The 20,199-nt window shown below is 41.1% G+C and overlaps 1 protein-coding gene across 2 annotated transcripts in view; it reads right to left on the bottom strand.

Annotated features, from left to right (window-relative positions):
* The window catches only part of exoc4 (exocyst complex component 4), a 509,047-nt gene that overhangs the window by 339,991 nt on the left and 148,857 nt on the right, over positions 1 to 20,199 (bottom strand). Inside the window, exon 9 of one of the 2 annotated variants that reach the window (XM_078553056.1) lies at positions 3,779 to 4,270. The exons of the other annotated variant lie outside the window; for it this stretch is intronic. Coding sequence (XP_078409182.1) covers positions 4,239 to 4,270 — 32 coding nt within the window. The 3' untranslated portion in view covers positions 3,779 to 4,238. Of the gene's footprint in view, positions 1 to 3,778; positions 4,271 to 20,199 lie in introns of those variants that run through there. 2 annotated transcript variants of the gene reach the window in all.

Here is a 20,199-nt window from a genome sequence, read left to right as displayed (position 1 = left end):
CTTTCAATTACTTCGCACTTCAAAGGGTGGTTTCCAATATTGTATGTATACAGTCGAATAAATGAAAAGCAGTCTGTTGCACTGATCATATGTGGATCATATAATTCAGTCCACTGAATTCAGAAATGCTGCAGAATTTCAATCTTTTATTTGAATAAGTTGGGAAAAAAGGCAAAGGTGGACAGGGTAGTACTATATTAAGCATACATTTGCAGAGTTCTAAAGGAAAATGAGACTCCATCGAGAAGAAGCAGTACAATTGAGGTAGTGTTAATGTATTGAGGGGAACATGGACTGCAGTTTCAATAAGTGTGTCTGCATACTGCTGTATGTTTCATTTAATAATATTAGCAAGTTATCAGAATATTGTTCACTTCAGCAGGACAGAAATTCACTTTTTCTGGTTTGACTAATATGTGCATAACACTGATCCTGAAGTAAATCAAATTTGACCGACTGCATCAAGATTCCCAGACAGCTGGAGGTTGATTAAAAGATACTCACTCTGGTAATAATTTTTAGATATAGTTAGGGCTAGTATTTTTATTTATAACCTTTATTTAGCAGCAAAGATTAATTGTGTCTTATTTGCTAAGTCTATTGTAATAGATGACAATTCCATATACATGCTTGTGACTACCAGTAATTGCAAGTTCTATTGGTCAATATCAATTACATTGCTTGTACAGGAAGGATGTCGAGCACTCTGACAAATATTGCAGTCAGATTGTTATCAATTCGTGCACCTCCCTCGAGTACCATTAAAAACAGGGTGATTACTCTCTTTTAGGTGTAGTAGTCATTATTCTTTTAAGTTTAGATCTAACTTAGCAAGATACAGAAATGGGAAAATCATAGGGGCCTTGTACCTTTTAGGAGATTTCAGGCTAAAACTGCTCACTATATCTGCGCCATCACCACATTACATAATCTTGTTCTTTCCATATGCAGCTCAACAATAATGGAAGAGGATGGATTTTTTTTTGGCAATAATAAAGCAGAATAATTTCACATGCTCTGGAAAGTAGTACTAGAAAAAGGTTTTAACGGACAGATCAACTCAGTTGGACATATACGGAACAGGATGGAGTTTCTCCACTCTTAGAGCTTCTGCACGATGGCCTTTCCAACGGTTAAAATCATTTGGTAACGCAGAAGAAAAATTCTTAAGTTCTGAAATTGCTATGCAGGTTCTTGTGTTAATCTGCAATTTCTCCTGCTATTTCAGTACACATGTTAGCATATTAAATAGCAAGGAGACGAATTTCAGGTAAGCTCATAAGTCTTCAACTACCAGTATTCTGTAGGGCAATTTGCTCACAATATGCCAAATTGGCCTTAACTAACGAGACTGTGTTTGAGTTTCACCTAAAACTCTAATTTTCAAGTCCCCGACTAAGTGAGAACATGCAATATTCACCCTCAATACACAATCAAAATTGACAATATTTAGTATTCTGCACCGATATACATACTTTATTATAAATGTAAACATATTCAACAGTTGCTCTACAATTTCAAAAGAATTTCAAAAAGCGAGTTATTTTGAAACTTTTTTTTAATGTTATGCAATATCTTGCGCTTTTATAAACTGCTACAATTCCCTGTTAAACAAGCGTTTTGACCCCAAATGGTTATGCACACACACACACACACACACACAAAAAAAGGTATCATTATATTTAACCATTTTCATGCTTGGACCTTTTCACCTGACATAAACTTAAGATGCAGCCAAACAATCAATCAGTCAATGGAGGAATGCAAATTACAACAACTCGACAAAGTTTGGTCCCTGTAGCCTACTGCAAATTTCCCTCACTCAATTAAATGCTGAGGTAACCCAACATTTTATTTGGTTGCTGTGATGTCAATCAGGTGTTGGCATCTTTTCTGTTGATGTATTATAATAATAGCTCATTCATAAAAAGCTTTGATGAAATCAGTCAGAGCTATTAGCAGTGCCAGTGGCTGCATTAAACTGGAGTTCCTCCAGGGTCAAGTGCAGTCAAAGAACTTGCATGATATCAGTCCCATCAAAGTAAATCCAACATGAATTGCCCAAATACACACAAACAAAGGAGAACTCAGCTGAGGTACTGTAGTAATTAAGGTTTCATTTAGTGTGCAATGTACCTTTAAGAATAATACTTGTAAGGAAGATCTGTAGTAACCAATAGGAGAGTCGCGCAAGCTGCCTCAGCAGTCAGTGCAGAGGTAGAGTTGAAAGCACACGTGTAGTTGCTGCTGAGTATATTGTAAATAAACAATGTTTCCACCCAAGAAGTGTCTGCAGATCAGCTCTATCACTAATTGTGCAATTCTGCCATCCAACCACAAACTGGCGATGAGGCTAAAACAGGATTGAACAAAAGAAATCAAGTTGGAAAGAAACTGGCACTGTACCTCGCCCAGTGATTCCAAGTAGCAAACTTAATTAGAATTGAAGAAATTATCTCCTCTCAAAATGCCACAATTTGGGAGAATTGATCTTTTTGAACCAGCTACAGACAATTGGTCTCAATACATAGAACGCCTCAAGTTCTTTTTTCAGGCAAACGAGATTACGGGGGAAGAGAAGAGGCAAGCAATCCTCTTGAGTACTGTGGGAGCAAAACCTACAGCTTGATTCGAATTTTGACGTCACCCAGTGCCCCAGATTTGAAGAAGTTTGATGAATTGGTGGAGCTCATGAAGGGTCACTTTCAACCCAAGCCCTCAGTCACAATTTAGAGCATCAGGTTTAATTTGTGAAATAGAGCGAATTGGGTGAGACAATTGCATGCTACATGGCAAAGGTGAAGCAGGAAACAGAACATTGTGAGTATGGTACAACTCTGAATGACATGCTCAGAGATCGTTTAGTGTGTGGTGTGAAAAAGGACACTCTTCATAAAAGATTATTGTCCAAAGTGAATCTGGATTTCAAGAAGGTGCTAGGAGATAGCATTGGCCATGGAAAGCGCAGTAATAGATTCAAAAGCAAGATAAGGCGCACAGAAAACGGCGCCATTCTCCACATAGGGTGGGAAACCTCAGCTAAAAGAGGAGAGAAAAAGCAAGACTCTGCCGAGAAGCAGGCAACAGCTCCCGCTAGCTGAAGAATAAAGAAAAATAACTCAGCAGTAAAATTGAAGAATAATTTTAATAGAGGTGGAAACTGTCTTTTAGTGATTGGTAGTTTAAAAAAATCCAATGCTACTATTGTCACAGAAATGGGCATATGAGGCAGCGCAAGGAAAGATTCAAGCAAGCTTGTAAACAAAAGAAGCAGTCCAATGAAATCTATAACGTAGAAGAGCCTGAAACAACAAATTCAGACATTTAACTTGTTTAATCTGAAAGTTGGAAAGACAGAACCAAAATTTATGATAGTGAAAGTAAATGGCAAACCTGTTAGAATGGAAGTGGACACGGGAGCATCCACTACAGTAACTGGGGAACATACCTTCAGATATTTGAATAATGGTGAACATCAATTAAGTTTAGAAGAAGCAGCCGCCAAGCTAAACACATATATGGGTGAAGGCATTCAAGTAAAAGGCATAAGCAGAGTAACTGCCCATTATGGAAGCCAATTGGCAAAGCTACCCTTGATGGTGGGATCTGGTGAAGGGCCATGCCTCCTGGGGCGAAATTGGTTAAAGGAGATTGAGTAAGAATGGGCTAAAATTTTCCAGTTGAGAGCAAGTGGGCTACCAGAGTAATTACGCCACTGTCTTTAAGGATGAACTGGGGAAAATCCAGGGCTTGCAGGCCAAGATTCAGGTGGATCTGGAAGCAACCCCTTGCTTCATGAACGCAAGACTGGTGCCATATGCCCTGTGAGAAAAAGTCGACATTGAACTGAACAGACTAGAGAAACTGGGCGTTATATAACCTGTTCAGTTCTCAGAATGGGTAGCACACACAGTCCCCATCCTTAAACCCGACCAAAGCGTCCGAATTTGTGGAGACTACAAACTGACGCTTAATAAAGTAGCTAAGCTAGACAGGCACCCAATTCCAAAATTCAAAGACCTCTATGCCACACTGGCAGGAGGGACAATGTACACAAAGCTTGACGAGTCATACTTATCAACAACTAGAGTTGGATAATGCCTCCCGGGAATTTGTCACAATTAATACCCACAAAAGGCTGTACCAATATGCACGATTGCCTTCGGTGTCGCTTCCACTTGTGCCATCTTTCAGAGAACAATGGAAAGCTTACTGCAGAAACTGCCCCAGGTTGTAGTCTATTTAGACGATGTATTGATGACAGGATTCACTGAAAAAGAGCATTTGGCAGACTTAGAAGTCTTAAAATGTTTCTTACAAGCCAAAGGTGTTTAAATAAAGAAAAGTGCACGTTCCAAGCGACGGAGGTAACCTATTTGGGTCACCGGGTAGATTCACAGGGCCTCCAACCGGTTGAGGAGAAAGTGGGGGCCATAAAGAACTCAAATCACTCCTAGGAATGATCAACTATTATGGCTGGTTCTTACCCAATTCGTTTACAGTGCTGGTCCCCTGCATTCTCTACTCAAAAAGAACCAACATTGGTCTTGGGAGGCGCCCCAGAAAGCAGCTTTCATAAAGGTGAAACGATTGTTGCACTGATTCAATCTATTAGTGCATTATGACCAGACGAGAGAGTTGGTGCTGACATGTGACCCATCTCCCTATGGAGTGGGAGCAGTACTCTCTCATCAGATGGACAACATGGAACGGCCAATAGGTTACATATCAAGAACGCTCACCATAGCGGAAAAGGGCTACTTGCAGATAGGAAAAGGCCTGTCCCTCATCTTTGGTGTCAAGAAATTTCACCAGTACGTACACAGCTGCCATTTTACAATTGTCTCAGGCCACAAACCATTGTTAATGACGATGCCTTAGTCGTTTGCCTTTACAAGAAATTGATGAGCATGTCGCAGTTCCAAAGGAACTTTTTTTACTGTTAAATTTTCTTAGAGTCCTTGCAATGCAGGGAATTTAAAAGGATTCAAGAAAAATGAGTAATTCCGGGTGTAGTAATTATAGTTTTGGGAAATGTAGGACTGTAGCTTTAAAAATAATCCAGTGTTGTAAGATCACATGATCTGTATAAACCAGTGTACTCTAGTACCTCTAGGAGGGAGCTCTTCTTCAGTTATGGAGTTTGATGCATATGTGTAGTTGCTGCTACTGTCTTGTTTACATTAAGAAAAGTTGTCTGAAGATCAACTCTAACACCAGGGTATTCAGCAAATCAGTAAATGATTGCTGCCCTAACTAACTGTTATTTAATAACATTGCCAACATGTATCTATTTGTCTGGCTTTATGAAGCAGTCTGCATTTTTGAACTGCAATATTAACTGAAACAGTCTAGAACTGAGGTGGCCAAACTTTCTGAACCTTAAAAGCTGCATCCAATCATCTTCAAACATTCTAAAGTCTCAAGACACAGACAACCTTTACAAACATATTTTTATTACTATTGTACACACTGATGTGAGGAAATATATTTAACAAAATTATAAGTGCAAATAGTACAAAAAGTATATGCATTCAAGAATGCTTACTAATGTATATATTTATATTCAAGTTTTTTCTCAACTTCCAATGACCATAACCATGAAGTACATATATTACAGTTTCTAAGTCTAAATTTTCTCCTCAGTTTTAGCAGCTTTTAATATCTCTGTTTGAAACTATGGCATCAAATCTTGCATAGAGCCCCTTCCTCTCTCATTCCCTTAGAAACTGCTCGTGACATGCTGCCAGCTTTCTGTGTCGTCCTTCCGTGAACCGCACTTCGTGTAAAAGAGCCACAGTTTGGCCATCTTGGTCTAGAAGCATCCCCCGTGCTAATTTTGCGTAGAAGGGTAAACAAATTGACATGTTCCAGAACAGATGGTTCAAATATTAAAAAGTTACGATTTTACATTTAAGTCATTCTCTTCTGGGTTTTAATGTGTGGCTGGACAGAAGACTCCATAATTTAAAGCTTATGTTTCAATTCAAATTTTTCCCCATGCAACACAGGGTTGCCACAGTGCTGCTCGATTACCCTTATCTGCCTCGATTATCGTTATCTGCCTCCATTCACACCAACTAAAATTTTTGGATTTGGTGGATTTTTAAAAATTTATTGACAAACAAATGCCGTTCCTGTCACTAACCGCACCTACCACCTCCTATTTATCCAGGCTGGCAGCCAACACTGATACATGCTGGCTTATCTGCACCAGTGGCTGGGTTCTCTGTAGCCAGCAAGTCCTGAAGTAGGACTCAAATCTGGAGCATGATAGCTCAGAGACAGGGGTGCTACCGCCTAAGCCACAAGAGCCCCCTCTCTCTTATATTTCAATTCAAAAGTGAAGGGGCAATAAGAATAAGCTGGAATTCACCAGTTTGAGACTCGTTTTTATTTTTTAAAAAAATCAGTAACATTCATATAAACCATAAGTAACACAATTCAAGAAATTGGGGTTACAAATAGGTCCATTTTGCTCCTGCACTCACACACCGTAGCATGGCAAAACAGTGTCAGAAAATTAACCTCTCATCTGTTTTTCATGTGGCAGTTTCATGAGTGTTGGCAAACAAGGGAACTCCTTTGGTGCTACGGAATGAACAGAATCTTGATCTTGTCGTCACCTGATGTATGATGTGGATGATGATATATCGCTGATGGGTTAGACTCGAGAGATAGAGAGAGAGAGAGAGGTTGAAATCATACCTAAGAGCTATGTGCCTGCTCTAACTTGTTTAGATGTAGTATTAATAAACAGGTGTTAAGCAGATACCAGAATATGTCTACAGTCTGTCTTAGAACCAACTCCGAATAGCAAGCAGTTAAGGGGGCCCTGGCTTATTTTAGCCTCCCTACTCCAGATATGGTGGCCGATTGCCCGGCCCCATTCCCTGGCAGCTATGAGCATCTATCTCACCCTAAACCAGGATCTGACTGTGTGATCTTACTGGTATCTATAACTCAGCTACTCTCTGCCCTTATGAGCTGAAGAATTGGGGAAACCCACATGGATTTCCAATATGCTACTTTGTTTTTTTTTAATCTGCCCATAACTGAAGTGTTTTTTTAAAAACGCACAAACCCTTTTTTAAAAAAACAAGCTATTCTATCCAAATTGCAATCAGTAACTGACCTTTTACCAGGCCTTAGCTAATGCTACTCTGAACCAGTCATGAGCAGCAAGACAAGTGGGCCTGAAGACAACTCTCCCTCCAATTTTGTTTTCACCTGCTGAAACCTTTCTTTTCAAGTAGTTGAAATGGGAATTTCAATGTTGTATCAATGATGTCACTGCTCCAGAGTAATAGGATTTTTGAATAAACTGAAACAGTTGGCTAAACGGTGCAAAATGAGCCTGACTAATGTCAATTCAGGTCCCTCACATTGTCAGGTTCAACTATGCCTCAAAGCCAGTTTCCCCCAATGAAGAAGTGAACATTAAACATTTCATGTAAATGTTTTGGAATGAAATGAAGCCATGGATAGCAGAAAAAAGACTAACCATTACCTCCAGTGTGGCATGTTAATAATGGAATCTGTCAACAGCAACTTCTGGAACAAAAGGGTTTGGGGTGAGGCGGGGTTGCATGACATCAAATTGATTCACAGAATTTATTTTGGCGCACATTAGTTGTAAGAATTACATTTTTGTAGAACACAGGAATAAATCTGGCACTAAAGGAGTTAAAAGAGGGAGTAAAAATAGCTTATTAGCCCCTACATTAAGCTGTCCTGTCCAATCAAGGTTAACTTGATGAGCAATGATTTTGGCTGTGGAAAGAGCAGTGATTTTGAATCACTTAGCTAATCAAGGGATGCCAATTAAAGATAAATATGACATTGACGTGCGAAATGATGTGCGAAATGATAGCTTTTCTTCTTGAGGGCTGAAGATTACTCAGAAATCACAACAGCAAACAGACAGGATCTAGGTCAGCAGATTGGACCTCTCTCATATGGACTTCCTGGTAATCATATTCACTGACACACTTGTCTAGCAGGCATAAACAGCCTGCATATCATTCAATTATTTTTGAAATGATAGCTATTCACAAACTTAGAAAACAAATTAAAAGATCCTATTCCCTTTGCAGGCTCAACTCGGCTGATTTAAAAAAAAAATAAAGCTCAGCACAATATCAAACTCAAACAACAATCTACAAATCAGCCCAGCTTTTTAATGAAACTCCAAGGAATTTCAAGTGACCTCAGTCAAAGAAAAAGGCAGTACCATTACCCAAGCCAGTCACAATCATTATTTGCTGGCAAATAAAATTACACTGAGGATAATGGATACCCCTGAGTGAATTACAAAGCAGTAATGCGATTGAGACTCTCTGATGATGTCATGAACTGCAAGAGTGAAGCCTGAATGGTTTCTGTTCATCAGCTCAGCTGAAATCATGGCTTTAAAAGTGAACCATTCTCCAAAATTGCTCAAAGGTGTATTTTCATTTTCAAAATAATTATTCTTGATGTTAAACATTAAAAAGTTAAGCTAACCAATGTTTCCCAAAATGAACCAAAACTGTTATTTTGGAAGAACATGCAGCAGGTGAGCAACTGTATATTTGAAACATAGAAAATTTAAAGGTTCAAATGGATAAAAACTCAGGTCATTTTCCTTATGCCCAGGTATTTTTATGTAACAATGCACGTCTCTTCAAGACGGTTATGAAATTCTGCCTTGAAAAGACCTAATCTACAACCTCCCTTTTGTAGAAACTTATTGCCTTAAAGTCATGTGTCCTTCCAATCTGTTGCATTAAAAGGAGAAGGGGGGGGGGTACGGAGAGAGAAAGAGAGAGGGGTGGGGGGAAGGGAGGAGTGGCCCGGCAGGTAAGGGGAAGCCCCCGGGGGGAAGGGCCCAGCGGAGTTGAGGCAGGGGAAAAAGTCCCGAACTGGAGAGTCCCGGGAGAGGGGGGGGGGGGGCAGTGGAAGAGAGAAGAGAGGAGACGGGTGGGGGAGAACAGAGAAGGGGCCGGGGGGAGGGTGGGTGGGGAGGAGGTGCCCGGGGTGGAGGTGGGGAACAGTAGGGGCCCGGTGGGGAAGAGGGGCGCGGAATGGGGGCGGGGGGGAGAACAAGAGGGCTTGGTAGAATGGGGTTGGAGGTGGAGAACAGGAGGAGCCCAGGGGTGGGGGCGGGTGGGAGACAGGAGGGGCCCGCGGGAGAGGGAAGGGGGGGGGGATGTCATGGGGATGGTGAAAGGAGGGCTTGTGGGTGGGGAAAACAGTAGGGGCCTGGGCAACGGTGGGGTGGTGGGAAGAGGAGAAAAGAGAGGCCGTGGGGAAGGGGGGGGGGGCGGTGCAGGGGTTGGGGGAGTGGGGGGGAGAGAAAGAGGGGCCACAGAGGGGATAAATGGAGGGGCTGTGGGTGGGGGGGTGAACAAAAGGCAGGCTGGGATGTCTCTCCTTCTATCTCTGACCCTTTCTCCCCCACCTACGCAGGGAGGGGAAGCATTTGAAGCAGTTCAGAGAAGGGTCCCTAGGCTGATTCATGGGATGATCTGTTTGTCTTATGAGGAAAAGTTGACCAGGTTTGGCCTTTATTCATTTGAGTTTGGAAGAATGAGAGGTGATCTTATTGGAACATATAATATTCTGAGGAGGCTTGACAGGGTAGATGTTGAGAGGATGTTCCTCTCATGGAGAATCTAGAACTGGGGGCTCAGTTTTCAAATAATGGGTCTCCCATTGAAGACAGAGGGAATTAATTTCATCTCTCAAAAGGTTTAGTGTTTGGAATAGTCTACCCCAGAGAGCAGTGGAGGTTGGGTCATTGAATCTATCCAAGGCCAATTTTTGATTGACAAGGAAGTCATGGGCTATGGGAGCAAGGCAGGAAAGTGGAGTGAAGGCCGCAGTCAGCCATGAACTAACTGAATGACGGAGAAGGCTTGAGAGATCAAATAGCCTACTATTACTTAAGTTCTTACAGAAGGAAGAACGAGGGACAGGGGTGAGGAGAAAGGGTCAGAGAGATGGGGAAAGAGAGAGAGAGAGAGAGAGAGCGAGCGAGAGAGCGAGAGTGCGAGAGAGGGAGAGTGCGAGAGAGCGAGAGTGCGAGAGAGCGAGAGATGGCCAGACATGGAGAGTACAGGAAAGAGAGAGGAAAAATGGAAACTAATGCAGTATTTAATAGAAATCTGTACAGAAATTAAAGTAACACCAGATACATTCTCATTCTGTAAATACACGTTGTAAAGTGGTACGAATTCTGTATGGTGAATTGAATTTCAATTTTTCCTAAAAGCTCCTCAGTTACATGGTAAATTCTGAAGCTTTTAAACAGGATAATTATTCCTGCTTGTAATCTGATGGAATATAATAACAGAAACATTAGTATAGGGTGACTGAAGAGGAATAACTTGCTTGTAAATGAGTCCCAGTGCATATGTTTTAAGACAATAATTGGTCTTACCTATTTCCATTCCGACAGTTCCTACACAAAGTCTTACATATTCATTTCACCATCCAAAGACATTGCAGTTGATGTTACAGTGGCCGAAGCATACTGATTCAAGCGTCAGATTGACTCCGTTTGCACAACACTCATTTCAAGTCAGAGGCTGTGGGCTCAAGTCATACGAATGACTTGAGCACCTAGTCCAGGATGATATTTCCAGTGCTCTGCTGAGGGACTGCCACATTGCCTGTGGCGCTGTCTTTTGTATGATATATTACATCAAAGCCCCTGATCCCATGACCAATCTTTCCACCATTAAAACTGATCATCTGACAGTTCTTTTGTGCATTATTTGTGCAGCCTTGACGTATGCAACTGGCTGTTGTTACATTTGCCTACACAACAGCAGTAGCTGCACTTCAGGTTGAAAATGCATTGGCATCTCTGGAGAACGTGAGAAGCTGCTATACAAACTTAAGATTTTCTTTATAAGTTGTGGAATTATTTCCACCTCCTACACACAAACAAACTTTGGCAAATATTGTTTCTACTCGTGTAAAGGTCAAGCTTTTTAGGCCAAATTTTTCGGTAAAAAGTAGGGGGTCGACTTAGATACAAGTAATATTTTCAAAGCATGTTAAAGGACAACTTATCTTAAAACATGAAAAATATTTACCAATTTCCAGTGAGCTACGCCATGTGTTTAGTAGGTTAAGCAGCGGTAGCCATGGCCTAGGTTTCTTCTTAGGCACGGTGAGGGCAAACCCACTCAATCGCCATATTCCACTTTAAATCTAAAAATAAAGATTTATCTGACACTTCAACTTATGTTAATTGTAGTGCCATTCTCTCCCATCGTCTCTTGTAACAGAGGAAAATGTGCAAATTGTACATCATGCAAAGAATTAGTAGATACAACCACAATATTAGGAAATTAAAATTGCCAACAGTAACAGGTTATTTATCATAGCATTGGCTGGTTCAGAGGACGTGACTGGTGGAAGCGCAATTTCCAACCTGGCAACACTGTTGTTGGTATCCCGCCTCTGAATGGATTTATAACTGATGGTATTTCTCATCTCAAAAAGCTTTATAAGATGTAATATAAAGCATGGTACTAGAAGATATTGTGATTAAAGTGTAGGTAATCCAAAATATTGGTAGTATGACTATAACATCAGGAAATTACAATTACCGGTAGTAACTTGTGTTTACACTGCTTTGGAGTAGCTTCGTACACCAAAAAAAATGAAAAAAACATCTTGTTCTATTATCCCTCAAAAACGAGTATCAACTTATCCACGAGATATATGAAAAATTAAGGATTTTTGGGCCAAAAGTCGGAGTTCGACTTTTACATGAGATCAACTATTACTCAAGTATATATGGTACTTTGCAAGACATAGCGCATTTGGCAGAGATTGGGGAAAGTTTCATGGGGTGGTGGGGCAGGGGAAGAGAATTGAACAATCATTCCCATGAACATTGCCTGCCCTTCTAAAAAAGGACAGCATGAAAGTGGAGGAAAACAAATAAAAGTGACCTTTTTTCAAACTAATAATCTAACAAGACCGAGGGAACAGAGTTATCTTTTCCATTTCTCCGAAGTGCTTCATGAATTGCTCAAGCCAATTTTTTTCCCACAGAAGGGATTCATTCCAACACACAATTTAAATTGTAAGTGACAGCATTTCACTTACCCAGATATATCAACTTCAAGCACAAAATTGGAGCAACAAGTATCCTCATCAAGGGTATTAAAACACCTTTATGAGAAAATATTCAGCTATTTGGCTGAAATGTCCAATTTAAATTTGGACATCTGCTCTATATAAGCAGAACAGAATCAGCCTACTCATTTGGGGAGGGAGGGGAGGCTCAGTGGAGTTGTAGAAATGGCGAAGTAGATATACAAAATATTTCCAAGATCACATTTATAACTTAAGTGAAAGCAGCTCAAAAATGATTAATTCACCACAGCAGGATTTTGGTATCTGTATAAACTTTTCAACTTCGTTGCAACAAAGGAGCTGTACCTTTCCAATAAAATTCGAGATCAACACTTAAATTTTCCTGTAAACCTTTTTCCTTCCCTGTATGCTTTGATGGATACACCAATCAATTAAGCTCCTGTCTGCTTACTGTTAATCAGTGTTTTGATGAAGTTACTGTTTGAGAAACAGCTTGACGACTTCTGACTAAACAGTGTCAAACATAAAATCTAATATTTCAATTGTGATGTGAAAGACACATGATTTGTGATGCCATTTTAGACTTGGAAAATATGAACTAATCATTGAGAACTGAGCAAAAAACAGAATGTAAATGACTCAAAGCAAGACTGCCCCCTTTTCTCAAAATGTACATTTCCCCCACCAGAGCCATTGACTGAAATACACTGGAATGTGAATATTTTAGAGCATCTTTATCTTTTATTTGAAGCACATCAGTTTCAATTTTCAGGAATTCTCACAGGCTCCAACTCTCACTCTCATTATTCTGGCATTCTTTGCATCTCCTTCCCTTCACTCCACCTTCACTGAGCTTGGCTCTATATTCTGGAAACCCACTCCCGCTTTGCAACCTCTCTTTCCTGCTTCAGAACATTATTAACTTGAGTTATGTCTTTGTTTAGTTTCACTAACTTCCAGTTTCACCTGTGTGCATAAGTCTATCATGTTTAACACAGCATATAAGTAGAGGTTTTGCAGTTCTTCTTGCTGAATCATTCACTGGGCAGGAATTCAATTGGCCAGGTGGGGGTCTTGCCCACTGGTTGTAAAATCAACGGGGAACCCCTGTCAGTTCCATGGGGGAGGCCCGACAGAATTACATGTCCTTCAGGCACTTAAGCGGCCATCGTTGGGCCTTCCCTGGGATTCAGAGTCCCACGGACAGAAGCTCTGCCTGTCGCGAGCTCATTACTAGTGGGATAACAGTAGCACCTGCCAGTAATGAGGTGAGAAAAATATTTTTCTCTCAGAGGACCATAAGTATGAAGAATTCCCTTCCCCAGAAAGGAGTGGAAGCTGGGTCATTGAATTTATTCAAGACAGAGCTAGACAGATTTTTGATAGGCAGGAGAGTCAAGGGTTATGGGGGGGGCGCAGGGTGGGGAAGATGGCAACGTGGAGTTGAGACTACAATCAGATGAGCCATGATCTAAATTGAATGGTGGAGCAGGCTTAGAGGGCCAAATGGCCTTCTCCAGCTTAAATCCTATGTATCAATGCAACCGCCAGAGGCTCAGCAGGACAAAGGTGATTGAGGGGAGGGTTGTGGGTGGGTTTGTGGGAGGGGCTAGACAATGGGATGCAAGGATGTGGGGCGGGGGGGGGGGGGGGGGGTTGTGGCTTTCAGCAGTCACCCTACTGCTTGATACCAGGTCCCTCGATCAGGCACTGAGTGCTTGACAAGAAAGGGATCTCCCCTAGAAGGCCACTGGCAAACCTTACAGAATTTGCAAAGCAGCCTTCAAGAGGTGCAGGAAGTTAATTTTAATTCCTAAGCCATCATTAAATTGCAGTGGGCTCAGGGATAAGGGGTGTCCATTAAGGCTAATTTATGAGGCTAATTGACAACCCACTGCTGGCAGCTGGGGCTTCTGTGTCACCCCTTCTACTCTCTGACTTAAAATCGGGGGAAACTGATGTAGAGCCTCTCCCGTGATTAAGTGGGCCCGGCTGCCATGTTTCCCACCATATAACATTATTCACAAAGGTTTGCAGCTTACAGAGCATTGTCTACATGTAAAGATTCATTTTTTGTATTTGTTCCTGGGATGTGGGTGTAGCTGGCCAGCATTTATTGTCCATTCCTACTTGCCTTATTGCCCTTGTTCAGAGGGCATTTAAGAGTTAACCACAACCACACTGTGGAGTCACAGGCAAGCAGCTGAGTCTCTGCCAGGTAAGGTCAGATTTCCTTCCCTAAAGGACATCAGTGAACCAGGTGGTTTTTTACAATTTTGTGGTCATCATCAGACTTTTAATTCCAGATTTTTATTGAATTCAAATTTCACCATCTGCTGTGGTGGGATTCGAACCCCGGTCCCCAGAGCATTACCCCTGGGTGTCTGGATCCACAATGCCACCGCCTTCTCCTATATTATCACTACACCGAACAATAAACTAAGAAGTAAAAAAACACATGAGAATTTAAAAATTTAAAAAAGCATAACTACAACACCGAATAGCAGGAGGATACACCTTTTCAGGGACAAAAAGGTTCAAATTCAAAAATTCAATCAGAAAACAAACAACACGTGCTTCCCATGCTCATGGAAGGGAAAAATAAAGGGCCACCGAAGTTGCTCCTATACATCTGCTGTAAGTTACTTCAATGTACAGAACTTGACAGAGACCAAGGAACAGGCATTGTGTGCAAATGCTTGTGGGGGAGTAAGGGAGAATCCAGTGAAAGAAAATACTAACCATTAAATTCTGCTGCTTTTCTTTAATCTCCTCTAGCCCTACTAATATATCAGAATACTGTGCTGCCCCAGTTCTGGCCTCTTATACATCCCCAATGTCCTTTGCTCCAACTCTGGTGGCTATGCCTTCAGTTGTCTAGGTCCAAAGTTCTGAATTTCTCTCCCAAAACCTATGCCTCTCGACTTTTGTTCCTCCTTCAAAATACTGTTTAAAATCTACCTCTTCGATCAAGTTTTTGGTCACCTGTCCTAATATCTTTTCATGTTGCTCTTGCTCAACATCAACTCGAAGTCTCGCTTGCAGACATCCTTGTATCGCAGATGTGAGTGACCGGTTGGTCTCGTGCCAATAGCAAGCTCACCATAGAGCATGTCTTTGACAGTGCAGCCATCATCCGTTTGGCTCACATGATCCAACCAACAGAGTCACCGCTGACTCAAGAGGGCAAACATGCTGGGATTAGAGTCGATGCATGGGAAGTCCTCGCTGCTGACCAGGGTGCCTGGAGACAAGCAGTCAGAAAGGCATGTAAAAAGCAGGAGGGCAAAAGAAGTGACCAGATAATGGAAAAAAAGAGCCTGTCAGAAGGAAAAAACATAATCAACCTCAGGCCAATGCTATTCATCTGTGCCAACTGTGGACGGAACTGCCACTCATGAATCGGCCTCCACAGACACAACAATGTTCAAATACAGAAGTGACATTCAACCGGAGTGCAGCCCATGGATGAAAGCCATCATGCTCAGTGTCAAATTTTGTCTGATATCACCCATGAAGCACCTTGAGACATAGTATTACATTAGAGGTGCTATATAAATGCACGTTGTTGTTGCATAATGAGCACATATTTGTCTGTCTGAATGACATTTCTGTCTCCAATATTTTAGCTGAGGCATTGACCTAAAAATAAATGGGTTAATTCCACCACTAAAACATTAAAAGGAGAATTTCACATTGCTATCACAGATAACCATTTCAGGGCAATACAAACAAAGATCGAATTGTGCATTGAGCTCACCTGAGTAATGAGATGCAAGCAAGCAGGCTTGATGCAGAAAGCTAATTCTATCCTTCATTGTTGGCTCTGGTCGTAACATATACACTTTGCGGAAAGGCTCAAGCTGAAGGGAATTAATATTTTCCCTTCAATTAATGTTTGTGCTCCCTGATCTAAGTGAGACAAAAATGTCTTAAAATAAAGTGTCAGTCAAAAAAACCCTCTGGCGCACTTGCTTCTTTAACTGAAAAACACGCCAATACCCGTGCATTGCATACCAAGCAAGACACTAATGAAGCCTGAAGCCTCAGACAGTGAATTCGTCCCTGTCCTAATAGCAAGGTATGCTGCAAATCAAGTAACAAATCTATTTTACATTCAAACAATCCTGCAGCTGTCAAGTACCTGACCTCTGCCTGATATTATCATTCTCGCTATTTTTCCTATTAAAACAACTGGAGATTTGTGCTTGCTACAATATTAATTGCAACCTTGCTTGCTATGAATAATCAAAAAGTTCCATGTTTAGCATGAAAATGCTCCAATAATTAATTCACCACCACAACATACTTGGACTTTAATAGTCCTTGATTGAATATCCTTCAATATGAAAACTTGGACAATCTGTAGAAGAGACAATGAACCATGTAGAGGAATTAAACTCCAGGTTTACAAGAGTCAGAATTGGTTTGCTGCATTAATAGAATTCCCTGCTTTGCTAGAATGTTGGCATCTTCACTAAAGCATGACCAGCCATGCTGGGAGACATCAGGCTATAAAAATGTAAGTCCTGTCAGATCCACCAAGTTTTAAAGAGTCACTGCAGTGCAGGAGACCATTTTTAAATGCTAAACCAACGACTGAAGGAACTTACACTGTTGGATGTACAACATTCCACTTATGCCACCCACCTGTGCAGAAGATGCTTTGGATAATACATTTTTCAGCTTTATTCTTTATGCACAATCAACTCTCAATGCCTGACCAGAGCATTCTCTCAGATGTAAGCATGCTGCTGAATGCTTGCTGGAGATGAAATTCATTGTGACCCTTGCATGCTTCACATCCTGGACTTCAATACCACTATGAAGCACACCAACTGAAATGTTTGGAATTGGAGGCTGGTGGGGAGGAGGGGTGGTGGCAGGAGAAGAGTCAATACGAAACTTTCAAATGAAAATGGTACATTTTGCTAAAATGCATGATGCAAAAACAAATAATGGAAACCAGATTTTATTGCTTATGAATATGAACAAGAGGAAAAGGTTAAGTACATCCCATATACATGATATATGCAGTACATATCCTCATGACTAAAATTTTGCGACAGTCTTATATATATTAGCAACCTTTAAATAGACAATGATGGGTACCAGGGGGTGACTATCAGGCAGCAGCACAAGAGACTAAGATTATTTTACAGAAAACATCACATACTTGGGAATGGTTACAAGCAGTAATCTAATTGAGGTGATCAGAGAGCATTTTGAATCACGAGAGTGAAGCATGGGAACCAAACTACAATGTTAAAACCTTTTCAATTATCCTTGATACCAAGTACAAAAAACCATGCGGATGATATCGAAAGTATCAAAGGGTTTTGGAAGTACATCAAGAAAAAGAGGAGGCGAGTCCATAAAAAAGATGTAAAGTATTTAAAGTTGGGGATAATGATACAGGAGAACTGTTAACTGAAAATCCAAGTTCAATATTCAAAGTAGAAAAGTAAGATACAAAACCAAAGCTCATGGTGAGACTAGACAGGAAGCAAAGAAAAATTGTGATTGAGAAAATAATGAGACAGACACCAACTAGTCCAAGCCACATCCACCCAGGAATATGAAAACAAGAAGATGAGAAAAATAACAGTGCATCTGATACAATCTTCCAATGTCAATGGTGTTGTGAATACTTCATAGAATAATCAAGCAGAATCGTTAAATGGTTACAGCACAGGAGGCCATTCAGCCCATTATGTCTGTGCCGGCAAGAACAATTCACCAAGTATCACTACCCCACTTTTTCTCCATAGTTTTTCTTCTTCAGATAATGATTCAATCCCCTTTTGAAAACCACAGTTGAATCTGCCTCCACCACACTATCAGGCAGTGTATTCCAGCACTAACAGCAGTCTGTACCTACACCACGTGGACTGCAGTGGTTCAAGAAGTGGCCCACCACCGCCTTCTCAAGGGCAATTAGGGATGGGCACTGAAGGGTGGCCTAGTCAGCGATGCCTACATCCTGTGAAAGAAATTTAAAAATTCCAGATCCTAACCGCTCACTGCGACAAAAACATTTTTCATGACATCACCATTGCTTCTTTTGCCAATCATCTTAAATCAGTACCCTCTAGTTGTTGCGCCTTCCACCAATGGGAAGAGTTGCTCCCTATCTACTTTGTCCAGCCCCTCATGATTTCGAATAGCTCTATTAAATTTCATCTCAACCTTCATGGCTATAAATTGAGAGAGAGTAATGTAAAACGAGACCTGGGTGTCTTCGTACACCAGTCGCTGAAGGGAAGCATGCAGATGCAGCAGGTGGTAAAGGCGGCAAATGGTATGTTGGCCTTCATAGCCAGAGGATTCGAGGACAGGAGCAGGGATGTCTTGCTGCAATTATACAGGGCCTTGGTGAGACCACAGCTGGAATATTGTGTGCAGTTTTGGTCTCCTTATCTGAGGAAGGATGTTCTTGCTATAGAGTGAGTGCAGCGAAGGTTTACCAGACTGATTCCTGGGATGGCGGGACTGACATACGAGGAGAGATTAAGTCGGTTAGGATTATATTCGCTAGAGTTCAGAAGAATGATGGGGGGGATCTCATAGAAACCTACAAAATTCTAACAGGACCAGACAGGGTAGATGCAGGAAGAACGTTCCTGATGATAGGGGAGTCCAGAACCAGCGGTTACAACCTGAGGGTATGGGGTAACCATTTAGGACTGAGATGCGGAGCAATTTCTTCACCAAGAGAGCGGTGAGCCTGTGGAATTCACTACCACAGAAAGTAGTTGAGGCCAAAACATTGTATGTTTTCAAGAAGGAGTTAGATATAGCTCTTGGGGTGAAAGGGATCAAAGGATACGGGGAAAAAGCGGGAGCAGGCTATTGAGTTGGATGATCAGCCATGATCATGATGAATGGTGGAGCAGGCTCAAAGGGCTGAATGGCCTACTCCTGCTCCTAGTTTCTATGTTTCTTCTCTTCTCCAATTGCCCAAGCTTCTCTAATCTATCTAGTTCCAGAACAACATAATAATAGCAAATATTATACTATTAATCAAAAAGGAGAAACAGTTAGAACCAAATAACTAAAGGGCAATGAGTTTATCATCAACAGGGGCAAAATTGCTAGGTCCATTATCTGGAACAACTTAAGTGAAAAATCTAATCTGATTTTGGAGAATCAGCATGGTTTTACAAAAAATAAAGTCATGCCAAGCTAATCTAAGTAAACCTCTTGAAGCATCACAGAGGTGGTGGATTGGGCAAAATCAATGACTATCGTTGACTGGGATTTTCGGAATGTGTTCAATAATGACAAGAGATTGCTTGCTAAAAATTAGGCACATGGATTTAGAAGCAACCTGATTGATTAGGAGTGATAAGGCAAAGGGACAAAAGAGATTAATTCCTGGATTGAAGGACATCAATAAATGCTGTCCGCCATCAATGTCATCTATCACTTTAAATACAAGGGACCTGGATTTATAAATAAAAGAGGTTTATATCCAAGTTGGAGAATGATATTAGGCTGGAAGATAATATATTAAGCAGGTGGTTAGACCAGTGGAGTGCAATTTAATGTAACAGCATGAAGCGGTGGACTTTGGGTGTCAGAATGAAAGAAGGAAAGGGTAGATGAACAGTGGGATTTTGGGATTCAAGTATAGAAGATTTACATTTCCCACATGTGATCTGATTTTGATGCTTAAAATTATGAAGGGAATTGACAAGGCAGAGAGTTAATATTTGTCTCTTGTATGAGAATCCAAAACATCTTTTTCAATTCAAATGAAAATCTGTCAGATGTGAAATCAGAAAAAGCTTTGCACAGACAGATTGGAGAATGTGGAACAAAAATGCCCCAGAATTAGAGGTGCTTACATGTGTCAGCGATAGCTCAGTGGTAGCATGCTTGTCAGAGTCATAAGGTTATGAGTTCAAGTCCTGTTCCAGTGATAGTTAATTTAGTGCTTTTCCTGAGCATTGGCACTTCTCGAAGTGTAATGGCTCCTCAATACTGCACTAAAATCTACCACCTACATATTGCACTACATCTTCAGACTTGAACTTGTACCCAAAACCTTTTGACTCAGAGACAAATGTCCTTCCATAGGAGCCAACGCTGACAACT

The sequence above is a fragment of the Cetorhinus maximus genome, chromosome 12 (assembly GCF_964194155.1).
Source record: "Cetorhinus maximus chromosome 12, sCetMax3.hap1.1, whole genome shotgun sequence".
Taxonomy (NCBI): Eukaryota; Metazoa; Chordata; class Chondrichthyes; order Lamniformes; family Cetorhinidae; genus Cetorhinus; species Cetorhinus maximus.
This window is presented reverse-complemented; position numbering and strand designations above follow the sequence as displayed.